At 34.6% G+C, this 18,535-nt stretch overlaps 1 protein-coding gene across 3 annotated transcripts in view; it reads right to left on the bottom strand.

Moving 5' to 3' along the window:
* LOC140046641 (transforming growth factor beta receptor type 3-like) overlaps positions 1 to 18,535 on the bottom strand; it is a 60,111-nt gene that overhangs the window by 33,860 nt on the left and 7,716 nt on the right. For all 3 annotated transcript variants that reach the window (XM_072091336.1, XM_072091337.1, XM_072091338.1), the window contains exon 3: positions 15,015 to 15,358. In XM_072091336.1, coding sequence (XP_071947437.1) covers positions 15,015 to 15,358 — 344 coding nt within the window. The remainder of the gene's footprint in view (positions 1 to 15,014; positions 15,359 to 18,535) is intronic.

The following is an 18,535-nucleotide window of genomic DNA, read 5'->3' as shown; positions in this document are numbered from 1 at the left end:
ATATTCTAAATATAACAAATAATGATTTATTATCAATTATTTTTATTCAACAATCGGCAGTAAATATTTTGTGCAATGTAAATATCTGAAATGAGTCCTAAAAAAAGATACTGTACATATTCCGTGTTACTGTTAGAGGCATTACTACCTAAGGCTGTAGTGACGATAAAAGCAAGATTTTGTAGGGCTGGACGACTGTCTACATTAATTTATAGACTCTCTTCTTCCAGAAGTGCTTTGGGGTTTGCGCATGCCCAGTCCGAGTTTCCAAATTCCCATTTTTCAGCCGTAGTAGGTATAGCTTCCTAATGCTTCCGTCCCCTTGAATATAACTACCTAATAACGCGGATCGAAAATATACCAATCAGAATATAATTTGACTTTAACCACTGACTACAATACAGAGTAGAGTCATTGCACACTCACTGTAGCGCCACTACAGCAGTCATTTATTAATAAGATGATAATATTCTTGGCAACACTATCAATAACCTTCAATATATTATAATTACAATTACACTTAACAGAAAAATGTACACAAGCTGCTGTAGACAGGTTCCATTACTAAAAAAACTACCTAGAAAACGATTCAAGGGGCATTTTTGGGTAGTACTAGAAGCTGGGATTTAGGATATTTTGGTGGATGGTGGATCCCAAGCAAAATTCGGCCATCTAAGGGGCCGTCCAAAAAGTAATTTTCCGCGAGTTCCGCAATAACATACCCTATTACTTACTCAACCATGAAAGTGAACGTCTCTTGCGGTAATGAGGCAAAATCATTCAAGCTTGATTTTCTCGCAGAACTCATGAATATTAATTAATATCGCGAGACTCGCAGAAGCCTTACAATGTCGCGGAACTCACGGAAATATTGCCGATACTGGAGATGCGAGTGCCCTTCCCGAGTTTTACCACAATAAAAACCACTGAAGTAGATAGAAAATAATGTCAAGAAGATTTATTTACACGACGACTCGGACGAGACGCAAAACTATCGCCTGACTTTGTTGCAAGGGGATTTCCCTTGCTTGCAGAGACCTCCTTCCTGTGTTTACATTTGTTAACGTTGTCGCCACACTGCCACGCCGCTAGTCTAGTAAAAACAACTACCAAGGTAGATTTATTATAAAATGCTTGCTTGTTAAACAATGATAGTCCCCAGTGTACAGTACAGAAAGAAAATAATAAATCGCCATGTTTCAGAACGCACTCCTAGCCTATCCTCCCGCCGCCGCCGTCGATCCGATCGAGAACACACGCAATTCAATTAATTGGGAAAACAATTCCATTTGACGCACACGCACCCTCTGATAAGAAATTTCACACGGCGTGGTGTCGTTACATCCACTAAGAAGGATCGTTGGAAAAACAATTCCTTTTGACATACTGTACACGCACCCTCTGATAAGAAAATACCATGTGCGTTCCTGCATGGTGTAGTCCATTATACGTGTAAAATTAGGGGTGTCCACTTTTAGTATCAAAGTTAAACCTGCACCTCAACCAGGGCTGAGCGAACCCACTGTGCCCGACGCCCGGGACAAGTGTTTTTTACGGTCGGACAACCACATTTGACGTATCCTCTTGTCCGAGGACAAGCACTTTTGAAATTCAGGAAATTAAACTAAGAGCACAGAAACCATGTGCCAACACAGTTAGCCATGTGCATTAATAAAAATAGCAGGCTTCTTCAAAGCACATTAAACCCAGTGCATTTAATACATCACTGATTGGTCAATGACCTGAGTCACATCATTATAGATTACACGATTTTCTATTTGGGGAGGTAATTAAAACATTTTTGGACCATGAAGTGGTTGAGACATAGGTTAACTGGGTAATTAAAAAAATGCCCAGTTAAAAAGAACCCCCGTAATTAATGGACTCTACCAGGTATTGTTGATCAAAAATACCATGCTGTATACACGCGAGGATGTGGTAGGCCCAGTATTTTAATTTTTCTCTGTAAATCGTGCATGGAACGGACAATTGATAAAGTGGTTTCATAGGGAAAAGAATGTTTTTTATAAATTTACCTGTGAAATGCAACAAGCTATTTTATTTAGTGAATTGGATAATAACAAAAACATCCTCTCTCTGTCTGTTGTAGAGTAGGAGGCCTAACTTCTAGAGTAAGGATGGCCTGGGGCCTGGAGGTATTTTTCTCTCTCTCCATGGTGACTGTCTAAGGCCTAGTGTCTGGATGGCAAGCTTTAATTAGTATTGGGCCTAGCCAGACCTACATTAATTCGGTATTATTTGTTAACTAATTATGCCTGGACAAAATAACAATTATTTAAAAAAATAATTTTAATTATGCCTGGACAAAATAAAAATTATTAAAAAAAATAATTTAAATATACCTACTATCTATCTAGCTAGCCGGCATAGCTACAGTAGACAAAGATCAGTTCACATGTATGACTAGGCTATGATACCTTTGTATATAATAGACACCACAGTTTTTTTGGTAATTCAATTCTTTTATTTTTTATTTACTAACTATTATTTATTAATTAGGCCTACAGTACTCTACACACTGTTGTGTTAATAAAATAAAACCTAAAAATGACCGTTATTTTTATCAAAATATTGAGCAGGCTAAAAAAGTCTAGGCTAGGCCTATAAACTGCTGAATTTTAAATAGACAATAAACACTTGCGTGACATTTGTCGACACTTGTGTAATTTTTTGCCTATTGCGCAATAAAGAGGGACAAGTAAATTTTTTTCCTCGGACAAGTGAATTCCGTGCAGGTACTTGTCCGGGGACAAGTGAAAGAAATTGAAATTCCCTCACCTCTGACCTGACCTCAACCCGAAGATCGTTGGAAATATATTATATTTATATTTTATCGCACCCACCTCAATAATCCAGCTGACAGATCATCGAAAAATCTTGTTTAACAACGTCGTACACTAAATTAACGAACGCGTTTTTACCGAACTCAAGGAAATGGTATAGTCCACAATACATGTGCAGAAGGCTAAACGGAGAGAGAGAGGAGTCGGCGTCCGTCCGTGTTTTGAATTTATAAAAAAAAAGCTTCAGAAATCGAAACTCGGAAAATAACTATAATTTATATTCTACTACATAATGTGATTGGCTTGATTTTTACCGTGGTTAACACTCTGTGTATGAATAGTTTTAGTTAAGGCCTACAAATTGTTTTTGTATCATTTTCTCCGTTCTATCAGAGTAGTTTAAGTAGAACTAGGCCTAGTACTAGTCGTAGTCGGCCAACCTAGCTAGGCCTAAAATGTGCTATTCTGTACTATGATCTCATCTACCGTATTTTCCGGAGTATAGGTCGAGACTTTATGGGAAAATTTTAATTGCAAAATCGGGGGGTCGACTTATACTCCGACCATGCGATTTTTGAAAAAAATCAGGCCGAAAAAATATGTTCAAAAGCTGTCAGCTGTCAAGGCCCAGCAAGGTCAGTGGCCTATCATCAATCACTCACAGAAGTTTTCAATTTAATACCTACATTGTACAAAATAATACAACTCCAACAAGTACTGGTCAATAAAATATTAATATATCACAATGACTCATTTTGATATTAATATTACGCTTTTAAGATAATTAAGAATAAATAGTTTTCTTTATGCTTCTTATTCACTCTCGCGAAAACATCGTAACACACCACAGACGTCGGCGGAATGTCCATGCAGCATGTTTGTTATTGCGCGATATTTCCATCTATACACATGCGCAGTTTGTTTGTTTGTTCGTAATTACAATTACTGCGCATGTCTTCTATTCATAAAACAAATTCTCCTTAGTCGGGCGCGTGTACATTTACAGATAACGCGATTTACAACTACTCGCCTGTACAATTAATAAGCCTCCTAACGGAAAACTCGTTTTAATTTATTCGAGTGACGCGAAAAACATCGCTGATGGCAAGTAACGCTACATCGCTGTCATTTATTATAGGCTGGTGAAGACGGCGACGAAGTCGTCGTCATTACGTCCGTCCGATATTGATTAGGCCTACACTTTAATAATATAAACAAACAACCACATTTCATACATTTCTAGCCCTCTTTGAACTTTAAAGTAAGTTGTGTTATTAGCCGATTTTGGGGGTCGACTTATATTCAGGTCATACCAAAATCAACGATATTCTAGGCCAAAGTTGGGGGTCGACTTATACTTGGGGTCGACCTATACTCCGGAAAATACGGTATTTATTAGGCTACCCACGGAACTCGCGATATGTGGGCGGCAACATTTTTATTGTTTATATGAATCCCTAATTTGCATAATTAAAAATGGCAGCTATTTTTCATCTACCCTACAGTATATATATCTCAAATAATTAATTATGGTGTCAACAGTTTTAATATGTTTTTATATTCACTCTAATCAGTGGGAAAGCCACTTCGCGTTTTGACCGTTAAATCGTGTAAAATCGACTTACTTCCGCATTGACGATTTTGAAGCGCCACCTATCGTTGAAAACTGAAACCACGATTTTTCGTCGCCAAGCAAATAAGTGCTGTTTTATTTTAAGCTCTCATGAATATTTAAGAACCGCCCAACATTACCTATTATGGTAAAAGCATTTCCTAATAAGTATAATTGAATAACCAATCGGTTTTCTTCAAAGAAACCGAAGCTAATACAATACATTCGGCGACTGAAGTCGGGACTCGTGAAATTTATAAATGTGGTACGATTTGACTACTGTTTTGTTGTCCATTTTCTGAATAGTCGGAGGTGCATCCCAACAAATTAAAAAAATTGTAATCAATTGTTTTATCAAGAATAATATTAGTTTAATCGAGTATGATATATTTCTATCCTGTTCAAAATGTGTTGGTGTATTCTCAGGCCTCGAAAGGTAGGTACATTTTCTAGCTGTGAGCGTGGTGTCGGCAACGCGAGACACGTGTGTCAGTATAGGCGATAGCGAGACGTGTGTTGGTACTGTGTTGATGCTGTACTGATTACGAGTATCATTGGTCCTGGCCGGCCTAGTCTAGTGATCTGATCCCCCCCCCCCCCAAAAAAAATAATTTTTTTCAATCAGTATTAATATTATTATTTTATTTTTCATTTATTATTTGATTTATTAGGCTCAATAGATGCCTAGCTAGGCTACTAGTAGGCCTAGATTATATAAATAATAATAGTAAATACTGTAATTTAATTAAAAAAATACAGCTTCCATTTGCCTTACTTCTATGTCATCATATAATATTATAATTATATATACAACTAGACATTAACATTTTTTTTAAATAATATTTATTATTTTTTCTGACACTTTCAGGAATCGTTGATGATGCAGAGTTCTTTGTCTTTGTGACTTCAAACTGAGAGTGAAGTGGATAAAAAGATGACACCGGTACCTACCGACATTGTCATACCCAAACTATAATTTAATTATTTAAAACAAAATGTTGAATTACAAATATATGTATGTTGCAGAGGATTTAGATGACTTACAATACAAATATTTATGTTGAATGCAAACCTACTACACTATACTCTGTAAATTATGTTATTGTCATGTGGTAGACCTTAAAAATTGAATATTTATTGTATGTTAGGCCTATTTTATATTTTATTAATACTGTATTAGTTTAATATTACTATTAATTTATATTATACAGTACTAGGCCCCCCCCCCCCTAGGCCTAGTTTGTACATGTTTTTACCCCCAAAAAATGAATAAATAATTTGTTATTCAATCTAATTGCTTGTTTGTTCATCAATAACAAAACAATTGTAAGCAAGTATATAACAGTTCTTGTTAGCCGCTTATTTCAGGTCATATTATTAATATTAGCTAGGCCCGACGCGCCCGATCACAACGTCACTAAGTGACTTTGCGCCCCTGGAACAATCGCTCGCTAATAGGGCTAGGCCTCGGACTCGTATAAAAGCTATTATAATAGTTATGATAAATATTCCTTAACTAAAATGTTTACTGTGATAAATAAACAAGTAATAATATACGTTGTATTGGAATGTATTTATTTATATGAATTCTTATACGCGGACAATTATAAACATCGCGTATATCGTTCGCTATAAATAAATTCATAAACACGATGACGATGTGTTTACAAAATGGCGGTTTCGCTAGTTTTCGATGGAACAAATAGTGGTACCTTTAGTTTGAATAGTCGGAGCTGCATCCCAACCACCGAATTTTGTATCTTAATATCGTATTCTGTAGATTATTAATTTTTCTAACAGGGATTTTAAATTCAGGACTGTTCAATTTTTCTAAATATTTTATTTTAATGATTTTCTAGGGTACAATTTCGGAAAAAAGACATTGGTTGATTTTGCCGTTAAATTACAGATTATCGTTTTGTTCAAATACATTTAATTTTACATGACAATATATTAAAACCATTTATGAATTTATTTCACTAACAACATTTTTCCGATAATCAACTAAATTTACAAATATTGTGTTTTTCCAACACCCTAAAATTTAGCCATTTTGAACTAAATTAGAAAAGTAGGGCGCCCTCTCCGAGTCGAAATTTGACACGATTTGTCGAGTGGCTGTCCCACTGTAATGGCACATTTTGTCAGAAATAGGACTTGCATCCATCCATTTACCGTATATTTCGGTGTATAAGTCGCACCCCCTAACTGAGAGTAAAATATCGGTATTTTTTATATCGTCGATGTATAAGACGCACCTTATATTTCATTAAAACAATTTTTTATTAAATTGTAATCAATATATTGAGGGCGCACGTTTTCACGGACAATCGTATTCGATTAGTATCTATGTATCCGAGAAGTGTATACGCTAGGTCCATGCTATAATCAACTGGAGGATATCCTAGTCGAATACCGTACACCATGTGGCCGCCAAGAAGGGCTTGCGCTAACTAGGGGTACGGCAGTCGGCGATCGTGTGTATAACTATAAATAAATACATTCCAATCGTAAACGTTTACAAATGAAATTTTATCGGAGCGCCTAAAACAGCTCTATAATGAACAAATCTTTTCATCATATTTAGTATAACATCACGCTAAAATGCCTTGAAAACTAAGCAGAAGCAGGTTGCCGTTACGTTAGTACACTGTAGCTAGGCCTAGCCTACTCAGGCCTATGCCCTAGTAGGCTAGGCCTAGCCGCGCCAACAAGGTGAGGATTATGTACAATCTGTGTGGTGAGGCATTTATGTTCGGTGTATAAGACACACCCTTAATTTAGAGGTCAAATTTGCGTGTCAAAAGTGCGACTTATACACCGAAATATACGGTATCATCTCAGTAACAAATAATCACAAAGACACGAAATAGGGCTCAAATTGTTCAGAAACTATACATTCATATTTATTCTAATGACATGCTTTTACACAAAATGGCTGATTCTACAACTATTGACCCTTGGAGTAATCAGTAAAATTTCGTAACTCTGAAAATATTGGTCTTATGAAATTATTTTTTGTTTCTTGAAATTGTTTTAGTACGGTCACATATGTAAGGAAAACTAGCTCCAGCTCGATATTTTAGTGCCAAAATAGATTTTATTGGCTAACTTTGTTATTCTTGAGTTGCTGAATTCAAAAAAGTTAGGTGCCATTTTTTTCGACCACTCCTTCAGCCGCCATCTTGTATTTCAAAATGGCCGACATTCCACACTGAACTTTGTCATCCATGGTATCATCGGAAAGGGAATATAATACTGATCATTTTATCCCATTACATCCATATCAAAAAATGCATAGTTACATAGTTATTTAACAACAAAACAAGTCACGTGACCAAAAAGGTCAGAAGGTCAACATTTTAATTTTCTCAAACCCTTTACGGGTATTGCTAAACTGCGCAAACACTGCGCAAACAACAAAAAAAGCTGCGCAAACCTCCTTCAAAACAATTATTATTGATTAGAACACAACTAGAACTATATAGGGAGACAATTTATGAGAAAAAAAATTTGAAATTCCTTTAAGTTTGCCTTTTTTGGGTTAAAAACTTCAATTTTTGGAAAAATTACTGATTTCACAGCGCAAACAACAACAAAAAGCTGCGCAAACCTCCTTCAAACCAATTAATATTTATTAGAACACAACTAGAACTATATAGGGAGACAATTTATGGGGGAAAAAATTTGAAATTCCTTTAAGTTTGCCTTTTTTTTTGGGTGAAAAACTTCAATTTTTGGGAAAATTACTGATTTCACAGCGCAAACAACAACAAAAAGCTGCGCAAACCTCCTTCAAATCAATTAATATTTATTAAAACACAACTAGACCTATATAGGGAGACAATTTATGGGGAAAAAAATTTGAAATTCCTTTAAGTTTGCCTTTTTTTTGGGTGAAAAACTTCAATTTTTGGGAAAATTACTGATTTCACAGCGCAAAAAAAAAAAAAAGCTGCGCAAACCTCCTTTAAATCAATTAATATTGATTAAAACACAACTAGACCTATATAGGGAGACAATTTATGGGAAAACAAATTTGAAATTCCTTTAAGTTTGCTTTTTTTGGGTGAAAAACTTCAATTTTTGGGAAAATTACTGATTTCACAGCGCAAACAACAAAAAAAGCAGCGCAAACCTCCTTTAAATCTATTAATATTGAATTAAACACATAATTAAGTTTTATTTATAACTATATCCAGTGCAGCATGGTGTCTACGTTGTTTTTTTCAAACATGGTTTTCTGCCAATAGCATGGTTGCATGTTGTAAGCCTAGGCCTATATCTATATAAATTTACGTAAGGGCAAAATTCGGTAAATGGCGCCTTACTTTTAGAATTTTTACTCGATGGTACATAAAGTTGGTTCGTACTTTCTGTACTGATTTTAACCACCTGATTTAACCCTATTTACTAATTAAATTAAGTTAGATAATTAGTTATTGACGATTAAAACGAATTTAGGTTCAACGATTTGCCCCAAAGAGGGGTGTTTTTCGATCGTGGTATACACTGTCTAATGGATGTCCATCTTGGAAAATACCCGCCACAAAAATGTGAGGAGGCTTCGCATTTTCCTATCTCCTCCTACAATAATTGTTTTTAATAGCTGAAAACCGGTTGAACAGCTAGAGTACAGCATCATAATGTTAAAGACAGGCCGATTTTCTTTAAAAAATACTATTTTGGTAGATTTAATATACGATTATACAAATGTATTGATTTGCGATGAATGGAACATCTCAATCTCTCAGTCTGCCAAAGTTTGGTTTAACACAAGTAGGTAAATTTATGAGTCCTTGGTTTAACACATACAGTAGGTAAATATATGGGCCCTTTGAGAATAAACTTGCAATACTTTGACAATACTGTAAATACCTATTAACTATTTTTGGTCCTCATTTGAATCGAACATTTCTTACTGTGAATGTTCGTACTGTTAGATGTAATATAAAAATATATACAAATAAACTTTATTACTGAGATTGAGGTTAGGCTTCACTGTTAAGATATATAAACACATTATTATATACAAATAAACTTTATACTGACAGTTCCCTCTCAACGTTTGTATTAATTATTAATTAATAATTACCAATAATATAAACGTCGTAGTGGTGTATCGTGACATGTACTTTAATATTTCAATCGATTATGACAGTGACAGTTTTAACAAAGTATTAAATCGCAAATGTTTTACTGTATTTAGAGGTATATTATTTATAGGCCTATAAAACATGAACAAAATATTTCGTTACTGAGTGGATAAAGAATATATTTAAAAATTGTTCCTCTTTGTACCTATCCGCTTTCCCATCCCTCAAACCTAATGTTACATACAAAACACAAATTGGGTTTCTTTAAATGAGTCCAAATAAAAAATTTGGACTCTAAATTTGGACTCATTTTGTGATAAGTTTCTCCTTCGGAAGTAATTCCCAGGGTGCTAATTTTAGTTGACTACATAAATCATTGTGTCTATTTATTCGTTTCTGTAAACGACAATGTATTATATAATAGTACATTTGAAATCGCCAGTTTTGTTACGCTGAAATTACTGTGTATTCGAGAACCATCTGTGGGCACGACTAGATGGTACGCGAGCGAAGCGAGCGTACCATCATATAAAGTAAATCGATAAAAAAGTTGTTGCTTATTTAAATTAATTTATGTACACATTCAGTGGTGGATCTAGCGGGGGGAGTATGGGGCGTACGCCCCCCCCCCCTATTTTTTAAAGATTTTTTTTTTTTTTTTAAATTAAATAGATTTTAAAAACATGTATCGTTTTGACTGTTATCAATCACCGATGGTTTGCACATTTTCATAGTGAAAATAGTACGTCGGAGCACATCGTCAGCTTGATCGCATTCCACCAAGCATGTACAGTACGTCGACATCCTTTGTGTACTATCAATCTCTAGCGTTACCAATACCAATACAACGATCATTCACAGTTAAGTGTAAAAGGAGCAAGTTGATAAAAGCCACGTGGTGAGCTTGGTCGCGTTCCACTAAGAAGGTCGGCATCCTTTGTGATCGTCACTCCCGTATTGTAGAGTAGCGGTACCTCCGACGATCAATAGAGTTGATGAAGCCACATGGTCAGTGCTACTATACTACGCGCCCATTTATTAAGTACAATAAAAACAAAGGCTAGGACTGTATAGTGCCTTTGAAAATTATCCCGTTAGGCCTATATTTTATTAAAACGTAAACGTATTACTATTAAAATATTAACAATGCTGCAGCATTTCATGACCCTTGTTGTTTTATTTGCTTTTCCGTCGATGATTCTCATAAACAAATCGCGATGACAAAAGGTGTTTTGTTTTTTTCAAATCACTAAATATAAATGATGATCGAGCCGGACCGCTAATTATCGTTTAATATAAACCAGGCCGTTGAATATGCCGTGATTTTAATTGTCGAAAACATGATCGTCAGTCGATGGCTCGGAGTTTCGATAAATAATAAACGTGGTGGTAGAAAACACTCTCAGCAAGTTTGCTTCATTAATATGCATGAGACTCTGTGACGACCCGCTTTAACGTGACGTCATTTTACTTTAGCTGCATGCGAAGAAGTAGTCACCGCGATCGACCCGGCGCACGTGTAAGAAAATAATACCGGCCTAGGCTAGGACAAGTTTATGCTTATATAAAAGCTGAAAAACATCGTTGCGTTGTAAAAATTTAGATGTAAAGTACAGGCAAGTTGTTAGCTTGCTTTGGTACCCTAGGTAAGTATCAGCTGCATGTTCCACATGTCGTAATTTGCGAGCTTTAGAGTGTTTGGTAAATGACATATGAGGTGTTTGTAAATCGTTTTAAACGACTGACAATGCGCTAGAACTCCAAAATACTCCCCCTGGACCCCGACCGGGGGCCCTTGGCGGCCCCTTGGCCCCCAGCCAATGTTTGCTCGCTCACACCCCTATTTCAATATCCTGGATCCGCCCCTGCACATTCTTATATTATATATATTGGATATTTGTGTGACCATAAAGGCAGGATAGAAAACAGCTTATCTATTCTGTGTATAAGTAGTCGAATAATCTTCCACCGTTTCAGATGATAACATAATTTTATTGAATATAAATTAAATCGGTGGCATATTCTAATACTCATAAGATTACAAATACTAACAACAAACGGATATACAGTAATAGGATCATGCCCAAGAACAATAAAATAATAATAATTCGAAACGCACAGATTCCATCTCCTACTGGTGTGTGGTCGCACTTCACTCTTTAAAAAAACCCCACTGCGTTTTGATAAATATAAGTTATAACTGAGAAATGCAGTAAATGTAACAAAATTAAAATACAAATTTATAAAAGGGAATTCAATAACTGAAATCGTTACAATCCGGTATATATTTATAAAGTGTCTGTAGTTAAAAGATTTCGTTTTTCTCAAACTAATTTGAATATTATTGCTGGAAAGCGGATTTTGTTTCCCTTATTTCCGATAAGTTCTTAAAGTTAAGTTACCACAAACAAGTATAGTTTGATTAATTATTCTATGTGATTTTTAATAACAACGTATAGTTAGGATTTATAATTGCGATAATCACAAACCATACGTAAAAATCAAAGGGAACCTTTAGACGTTAAAAAAACCGAATTCGTTTCTTTACAATATGGATTGGTAGTTTGTAAAGGTAGTGAAGGCAGCAGTAGGACACTGACTTTTCTTTATTTCGTGTAAACTTTATTTGAGGAAAACAAATTACTAATTGATCTTAATTTTTTTTTTTTTTATTTTTAAGATTTTTTCACTGTACTGTATAATAATATCAAATGAAAACATTCTGTTTGCTGCTGCACTTCATCTGAAGTTCAAAGGGAAAGGCATGCCAATTAACATTGGCATTGTGCACAGTGGCTTTATATTGTGTGGTACCCGATTTGACAAAAATACAAATGATTTTGAACGCTACGCAAATGATACCATGACCCGTAGCATTTTTTTCTTTTTACGAAAAACAGAAATGTAAACTACTAAAAATAAAATAGATTCAGAATTTCTATCCAACGAAACAAAACAAAGATGTGACTTGACAACAGTTTATTTCACCTTTGTTCACGGACTATAGTTATTTTGATTTTAAATTAAATAACTCGGAAACTTGACATTGAAGTTAAGTGTAATCAAGTACCGTACGGTACTTATTTAGTATTAAGATAATATATAATATACTATAAAACATATAAATGGACAATAATAAAGTAGAATGAAAATCAAACAAACATTTGAATGAATTGTAAAACCAATAAGAAAAACCGTATTTATCTTACGAAGGAGACTACTTTTGTCATTGTTAAAATGAGTATAGCGATTTAATGAAATGTGACATGTTTCCAGAAACTATTCTCATCAGAAGAAGAACAGAAAACAACGCCTAAAGTACTTATATACCAATAGGACAGATTGTATGTAAATAAGAAAGTAATTAGCATGAAAAAACAAGAAACATTTAAAAACAATTTATTTACATAATTGGAAAATTATGACAATAAACAAAGTAAAATAGAATAGATATTAGTAAAACTGTATTCAGAATAAAAATATCTATCCAACGATACCAAACAGTACACTATTTTGGGGAAATTGCATTTTGACCTTTTGACCTTTATTGGTCACGTGATTTGTTTTATTTCGCAATAACTATGTAACTATACGTTTATTGATATGGGTGTAATGGAATAAAATAATCAGTATTACATTCCCTTTCCAATGATACCATGGATGACCAAGTTTAGTGTGGAACGTCGGCCATTTTGAAATACAAAATGGCGGCTGAAGGAGTGGTCGAAAAAAATGGCACCTAACCTTTTTTGGATTCAGCATCTCAAGAATAACAAAGTTAGCTAAAAAAATCTATTTTGGCACAAATATCGAGCTGGAAGACATAATAACCCGTACTATTTAGAACATGTGCGTTTCTATCTAGTCTAATGTCATATTTTGTCCAAGAATGGTCAATAGTATGGTTATTAAGCCCTAATTTGCATAGCCAAATCGCGATATGCTAATTGTTAAATTGCAGATGTATTAATTTAAAAAATACCTAATTTGCATATTCAAATTACTAAAATAGCGATTTCTTAAAACTAAAAGTTACAGTAGATGTTAAAACTGAGTTAAATATTATTATTAATTAAATAGTACCTTAAGTGTTGGTCTGAGATACTGTATTTTAAACTTTTTGATTTAAATACAAGTGAAACATTGGAATAACTTAATTTGCATATTCAAATTGTTCGTCCTCAAGATTTGTTGAGAAAGTAAATGGTTCAATTTCTGAGAACAATTTTAATTTTAATTTTACTATTGTCAAGACCAGTGAATTATAATAGGTTTTGTCTATTTTGTCAGAAAGGTAAAAGAGAGAGTTGAGTTGAGAGAAGCAAGCGAGCAATGTTTCTTTATGATAATTGCTATGGTATTGATTTACCTGTAATTTTAGCTAATTGTGTTGTTTAATTAATTATCTATATAAATTATATTTATTGATTCAATCCTGTTATGGGCGGCTTTGGTCGCTGTTGGATGAAGATGAAATAAAATAAATAAATAAATAAACTGTAAATGACGCAGCTGGAAAGAGATGTCAGCTCGGCGATGACATTATGGATCGAGTTTAATAAGTTTTACCACAGAAGTTACTCATAAGATATTATGGCATAAACAGTGTTATTGCCATTTCACTGATCAAGAAAGAATGAAATGATTAGAAAATAAGAGAAGACAACACGAGCTAGACGCATCATTCAAACCCACTTTAAGTTTTCTCAATACAACAGATTTCTCAAAATGCATACTAATTTTTGTCAAAAATATTCCTAAATCTTTGTCTACTCTAGCAAACTAGTTTGATTAAAAAGCGTGATGTGCCTAAATATGGTAGTGATATAACGTCATCATCACATATGTTGTGCCATCGGCTATTACCACCTGACGGGGCGGATAGAAATATCATTCTGTTCCATAAAAACGTATACCGGCAAGTAGCTCACAACGTCAAGGTTCTTAACGACGAGGCCGTTGAAAGTCAAGTCTTTACTGTCACGTGTAAAGGTGATGTTTGTCTCACCCATAACTTTTAACTGTGACGAACTATCAGCCTGGTGCGCTGATGATTACTAGGCTTAATCTTGACGCCGAGAAAACGTGTGGTTGACTCGCGAATTATGTTGCCAGTAGCAATAGTAATGTGAACAGTATTATAGCTGTAAAACGCTTCGAGATATGGTGATTGGCGGACCTGTATCCGAAGAGCTGATTGTGAACCAGAAGGATTCAATTTTAATCAGCATGATTAATTAATTTTTTTCAATCAAAGATGGAAACTATATGTTCTTGCATAAAAAAAATGAGGGGATAACATTTCTTGGTTACTGTATAAGGCTAATATATTAATGTCCCATATGTCACACTGAATTTGTTTATTTGGAAGAAAAAAAATTAATAGATAAAAAAATTATAACTTTACAGCTTTACTTTATTTGGACTAAGATGAATTTTGGATCACAAAACGATACAAGAGCTTGGACCTGCCATAAAACAGAAATTGTTTTGTGTACTTACCAATATTCTTGGTAGATTAAAAAGTGTTGATGTACGTATATTCCAGGTTACAGGATCGTCTGATCTAAGCACAAATACCAACTTTATTGTTGAAATGAAACTGCTAAATGGCATCTGATCAATGTTCAAAATAACTGATTGTTTATCAGAAATGCGATTAATTTTAGATCCTACTGATGTTAGACTCAAAACATATGCAACAACTGAGGTAGAGGGCTGATATGAAACAGAACAGCCAATGATGTCTGATACCGATACATGGTCATCATATGCTGCAACATTTGACTCTAGGGGTAATGGTGACAATGACCTAAGATAACAATGTTGAACATCAGCAGAACAACCTGAAACCAAATAAGAAAATACTGTACATAATCATACATGCCAACATCTGAAGTTAAAAAGTCAACAGTGCTCTCTATCTATTATGGAGTGGTAAGTGGTACAGTGTGTGATGTAACAAGTGGAGAATCTCCTTTCCATTCAGAAAAAACAAATTTATGACATCAGATGGCTTAAATATTGTAAATTTGCTTGTGTAAGCCTTTTTTGTTATATTTTAATGCAGAAAACAACACAAATACATCACAATTCAGTTTGTCTTAGTGTAACCCAGAGAAAATGGGGAAAACCGGGAGAACAATGTTCGGCCGTGAGACGAGTCTAAAATAATAAATACTGCAACATTTGGACGTGTAGACTACGTTAAGTAATGTTTAGTTTATTATGTAGTGAATTAATACTGTGAAGTAATAATAAATGTATTAAATATTAATTACTGTATTTTGTGTTAAAATGGGACATTTATTTTTATGAAAGAAGAACAAGTGTACATCCTATCGGCCAACATACGTTAAGGACGTTGGTCGTTGTCTGTTGTGTGAAATGGCCTCCGACTAGGCCTAGCTAAAAAGGTAGGTTTACCTATCGACAGTTTAATTTTAAATAAGTGGTACACCTACAGTAGCTTACTTTTAGGCCTAGTTAGTAGTAGTACTATATGATAATCCATAATGTGTACAAGCGTTAAATACAATGTACATGGCGTGAAAATGTGAAATAATGTCACTTTGTGAATAGTATTTCCCAAGTGGTATAGGTGACAGGATATTTCCTCGATAGGACAGTTTTTGCCGTGTAGCTGCTGTTTACCCACATATGTGTATCGCGCAGTACTACTCTACTGTCTGGACTATGTTTGTTTACTAGGCTATACCTAGTACTATGGGATAATATGGACTGTTTAAATACTGTAATATGTCAAAATAATAGCATACAAGTACAATAGTATTTTATTCCAACGGAAATCGAGACGGATCACCCCATTCATTCACCCAGTGTGGTTATATTCATGTGTGTATGATACGTTTTGTTTAACCTTTAATTTAGTGAAGTTGAATAAAGTCTTGCATATTTCCTTACCCTAAAACGTTAATAATAATAATTTATTTTTATTTATTTTAAACTAAAATGACATTTATTTAAATACTATCTAATTTATTATCGCGCATGACTAAAAAAACAAAACTACAAGATCAGGCAAGCACATGTTAATATGTGTCCTAGATCCTTCTCTCTCTGACTGCTCATGACGATGTTCTAAACGACCTGAGACAATTTGACCTTCCACCGATCCTCTGCTGCAGGTTGTTACAATAGCTAATATTATAGAGTTTGATGTACAATTTCAAGTCTGGATGATTTTTGTTTAAAAGAAACATACTGACGTACTGTATTAATTAATATAAATTAACTTGTAATTTTAGGCCTAGCCTACAAATAATGGAAGTTAGTCATAACGGTCCGTCATCAATGAATTGTGTACACTATTCTGGCCGGCGATTGTGAATGTACAGTCAGCAGTACAGTAGGCCTAGTTAATAAGACTTTTCGTGTCAAGCCTATGCTTTGAGAAGATTTTAATTGCTATTTTCTTTAGAAAAATTTGAATTCAGGTATTTTTAATGATGATGATATTATTGTATTGCCGAAACAATCGTATCATTTCTATTTATTCGAACTTTTCGTACCTGTAGCCTGCTTAGCCGTCGATGTACTGTACGTGTACACAGTTGAGTTTGGGGAATTCACACGCTGTTGATCACAACGTAGGCTATGAATGCTACGCGTAGGCTACGAATACTGCGCGTAGTCTATGCACTACGAATGCTACGCCACGCAACCACCACGCGTAAACTATGTTACCTACGCGTGCCAAAAGTTGCAGTAGTTTTTATCTGTACTGTAGTGGGGTAATATAAAAATGAAATACAACCTTAGGCTGGGGGTCAGGCGGCCGCCAAAGGCCCCCAGTCGAGGGAGCCCGGCTCTTTATAGGTTTTTTCAATTTTATAACAGTTTACAGATACCCTACTTCTTATTAATTTATGATATGTTGAAAGTTGTTTTTTTTTTCATTTAACGTTACTGCGAATTATAATGCGTATTGTGGAAATGAATGTAAAGTTGAAGAATAAACATTATACTGTATATTATTTTGTGTAGTTAGTTTTACAAACTAAATTTATTATGCAGGCTATTCCTTCCTTATTTGAATTCGTTGGACTTTGTTTTGAGCCGCGCCTTCTATTCAAACCTGTATTGTTTGATTTCTTATTTTGTTGTTTTTAGTCATTGTGCTTCGCTTTTTTTTCCGGACCTATCCAGCAAGGGTGTGGTACTGTAATACAGAGAAGGAAATTGTATTACAAATTATTAAAACAAAAAAAAAAATCTCATATTATATATTACGGAAGTAAATTAGAATACAGTAGTAAATTGGCACACTTACAAACATACTGTACAATGCAAATATTTTTATTCAGTGACAACATTATAAACATTAAACAACCTAGCTAGCTACTGTACTTTCAATTTAACGTCATGGAAAAAAAAAAAAATTCTAGATCGCCATTGAGCGTGTTTAAAAAAAATTTTTACATCATCATAATTACTGCTATGTGCGTTATAACACACATGGTGTTTTATACCAGCAGGAGTAATTCAGTACTCTGGGAGAAGCTCGAGTGGAAGTCGATGCGAACGCGAACGATGTCAGTCAGACTAGGCCTAGAAATAAAATGATTTTGTTTTATCATTATCAAACATCATCAAGTTTCACCACAGCCTAGATCGAGATAAATATCTATCAGTATACAGTATGTCGTAATACATATCTACAGTGTTTTAATGTAGGCCTAATAGTCTAGCGCATTGTTTGTACTGTAGCGATCATTGAAGCTCTGTGCAGGTAGTTGACAATGACATTGTTTATTTGACGAAACTGCGTCGGGGAAATTAGCAGCAAATTACATCCGTCTGAAAAGTGTTGGACACGTCAAAAAATTGGACGTATTTTGGACGCATTCTTGACAAATTCTTGATGCGTTGGACACATCAAAATTGGGGGGGCTCTTCTGGTCGGTACTGTATAGTAAATTCGTGCTTGGTTGAGAGCAAGATCAACATGGCTTCATGCCCGGTAGATCTTGTGAAACAAACCTTGCTACTCTTCTGTCTAC

This window comes from Antedon mediterranea, chromosome 4 (assembly GCF_964355755.1).
Source record: "Antedon mediterranea chromosome 4, ecAntMedi1.1, whole genome shotgun sequence".
Taxonomy (NCBI): Eukaryota; Metazoa; Echinodermata; class Crinoidea; order Comatulida; family Antedonidae; genus Antedon; species Antedon mediterranea.
This window is presented reverse-complemented; position numbering and strand designations above follow the sequence as displayed.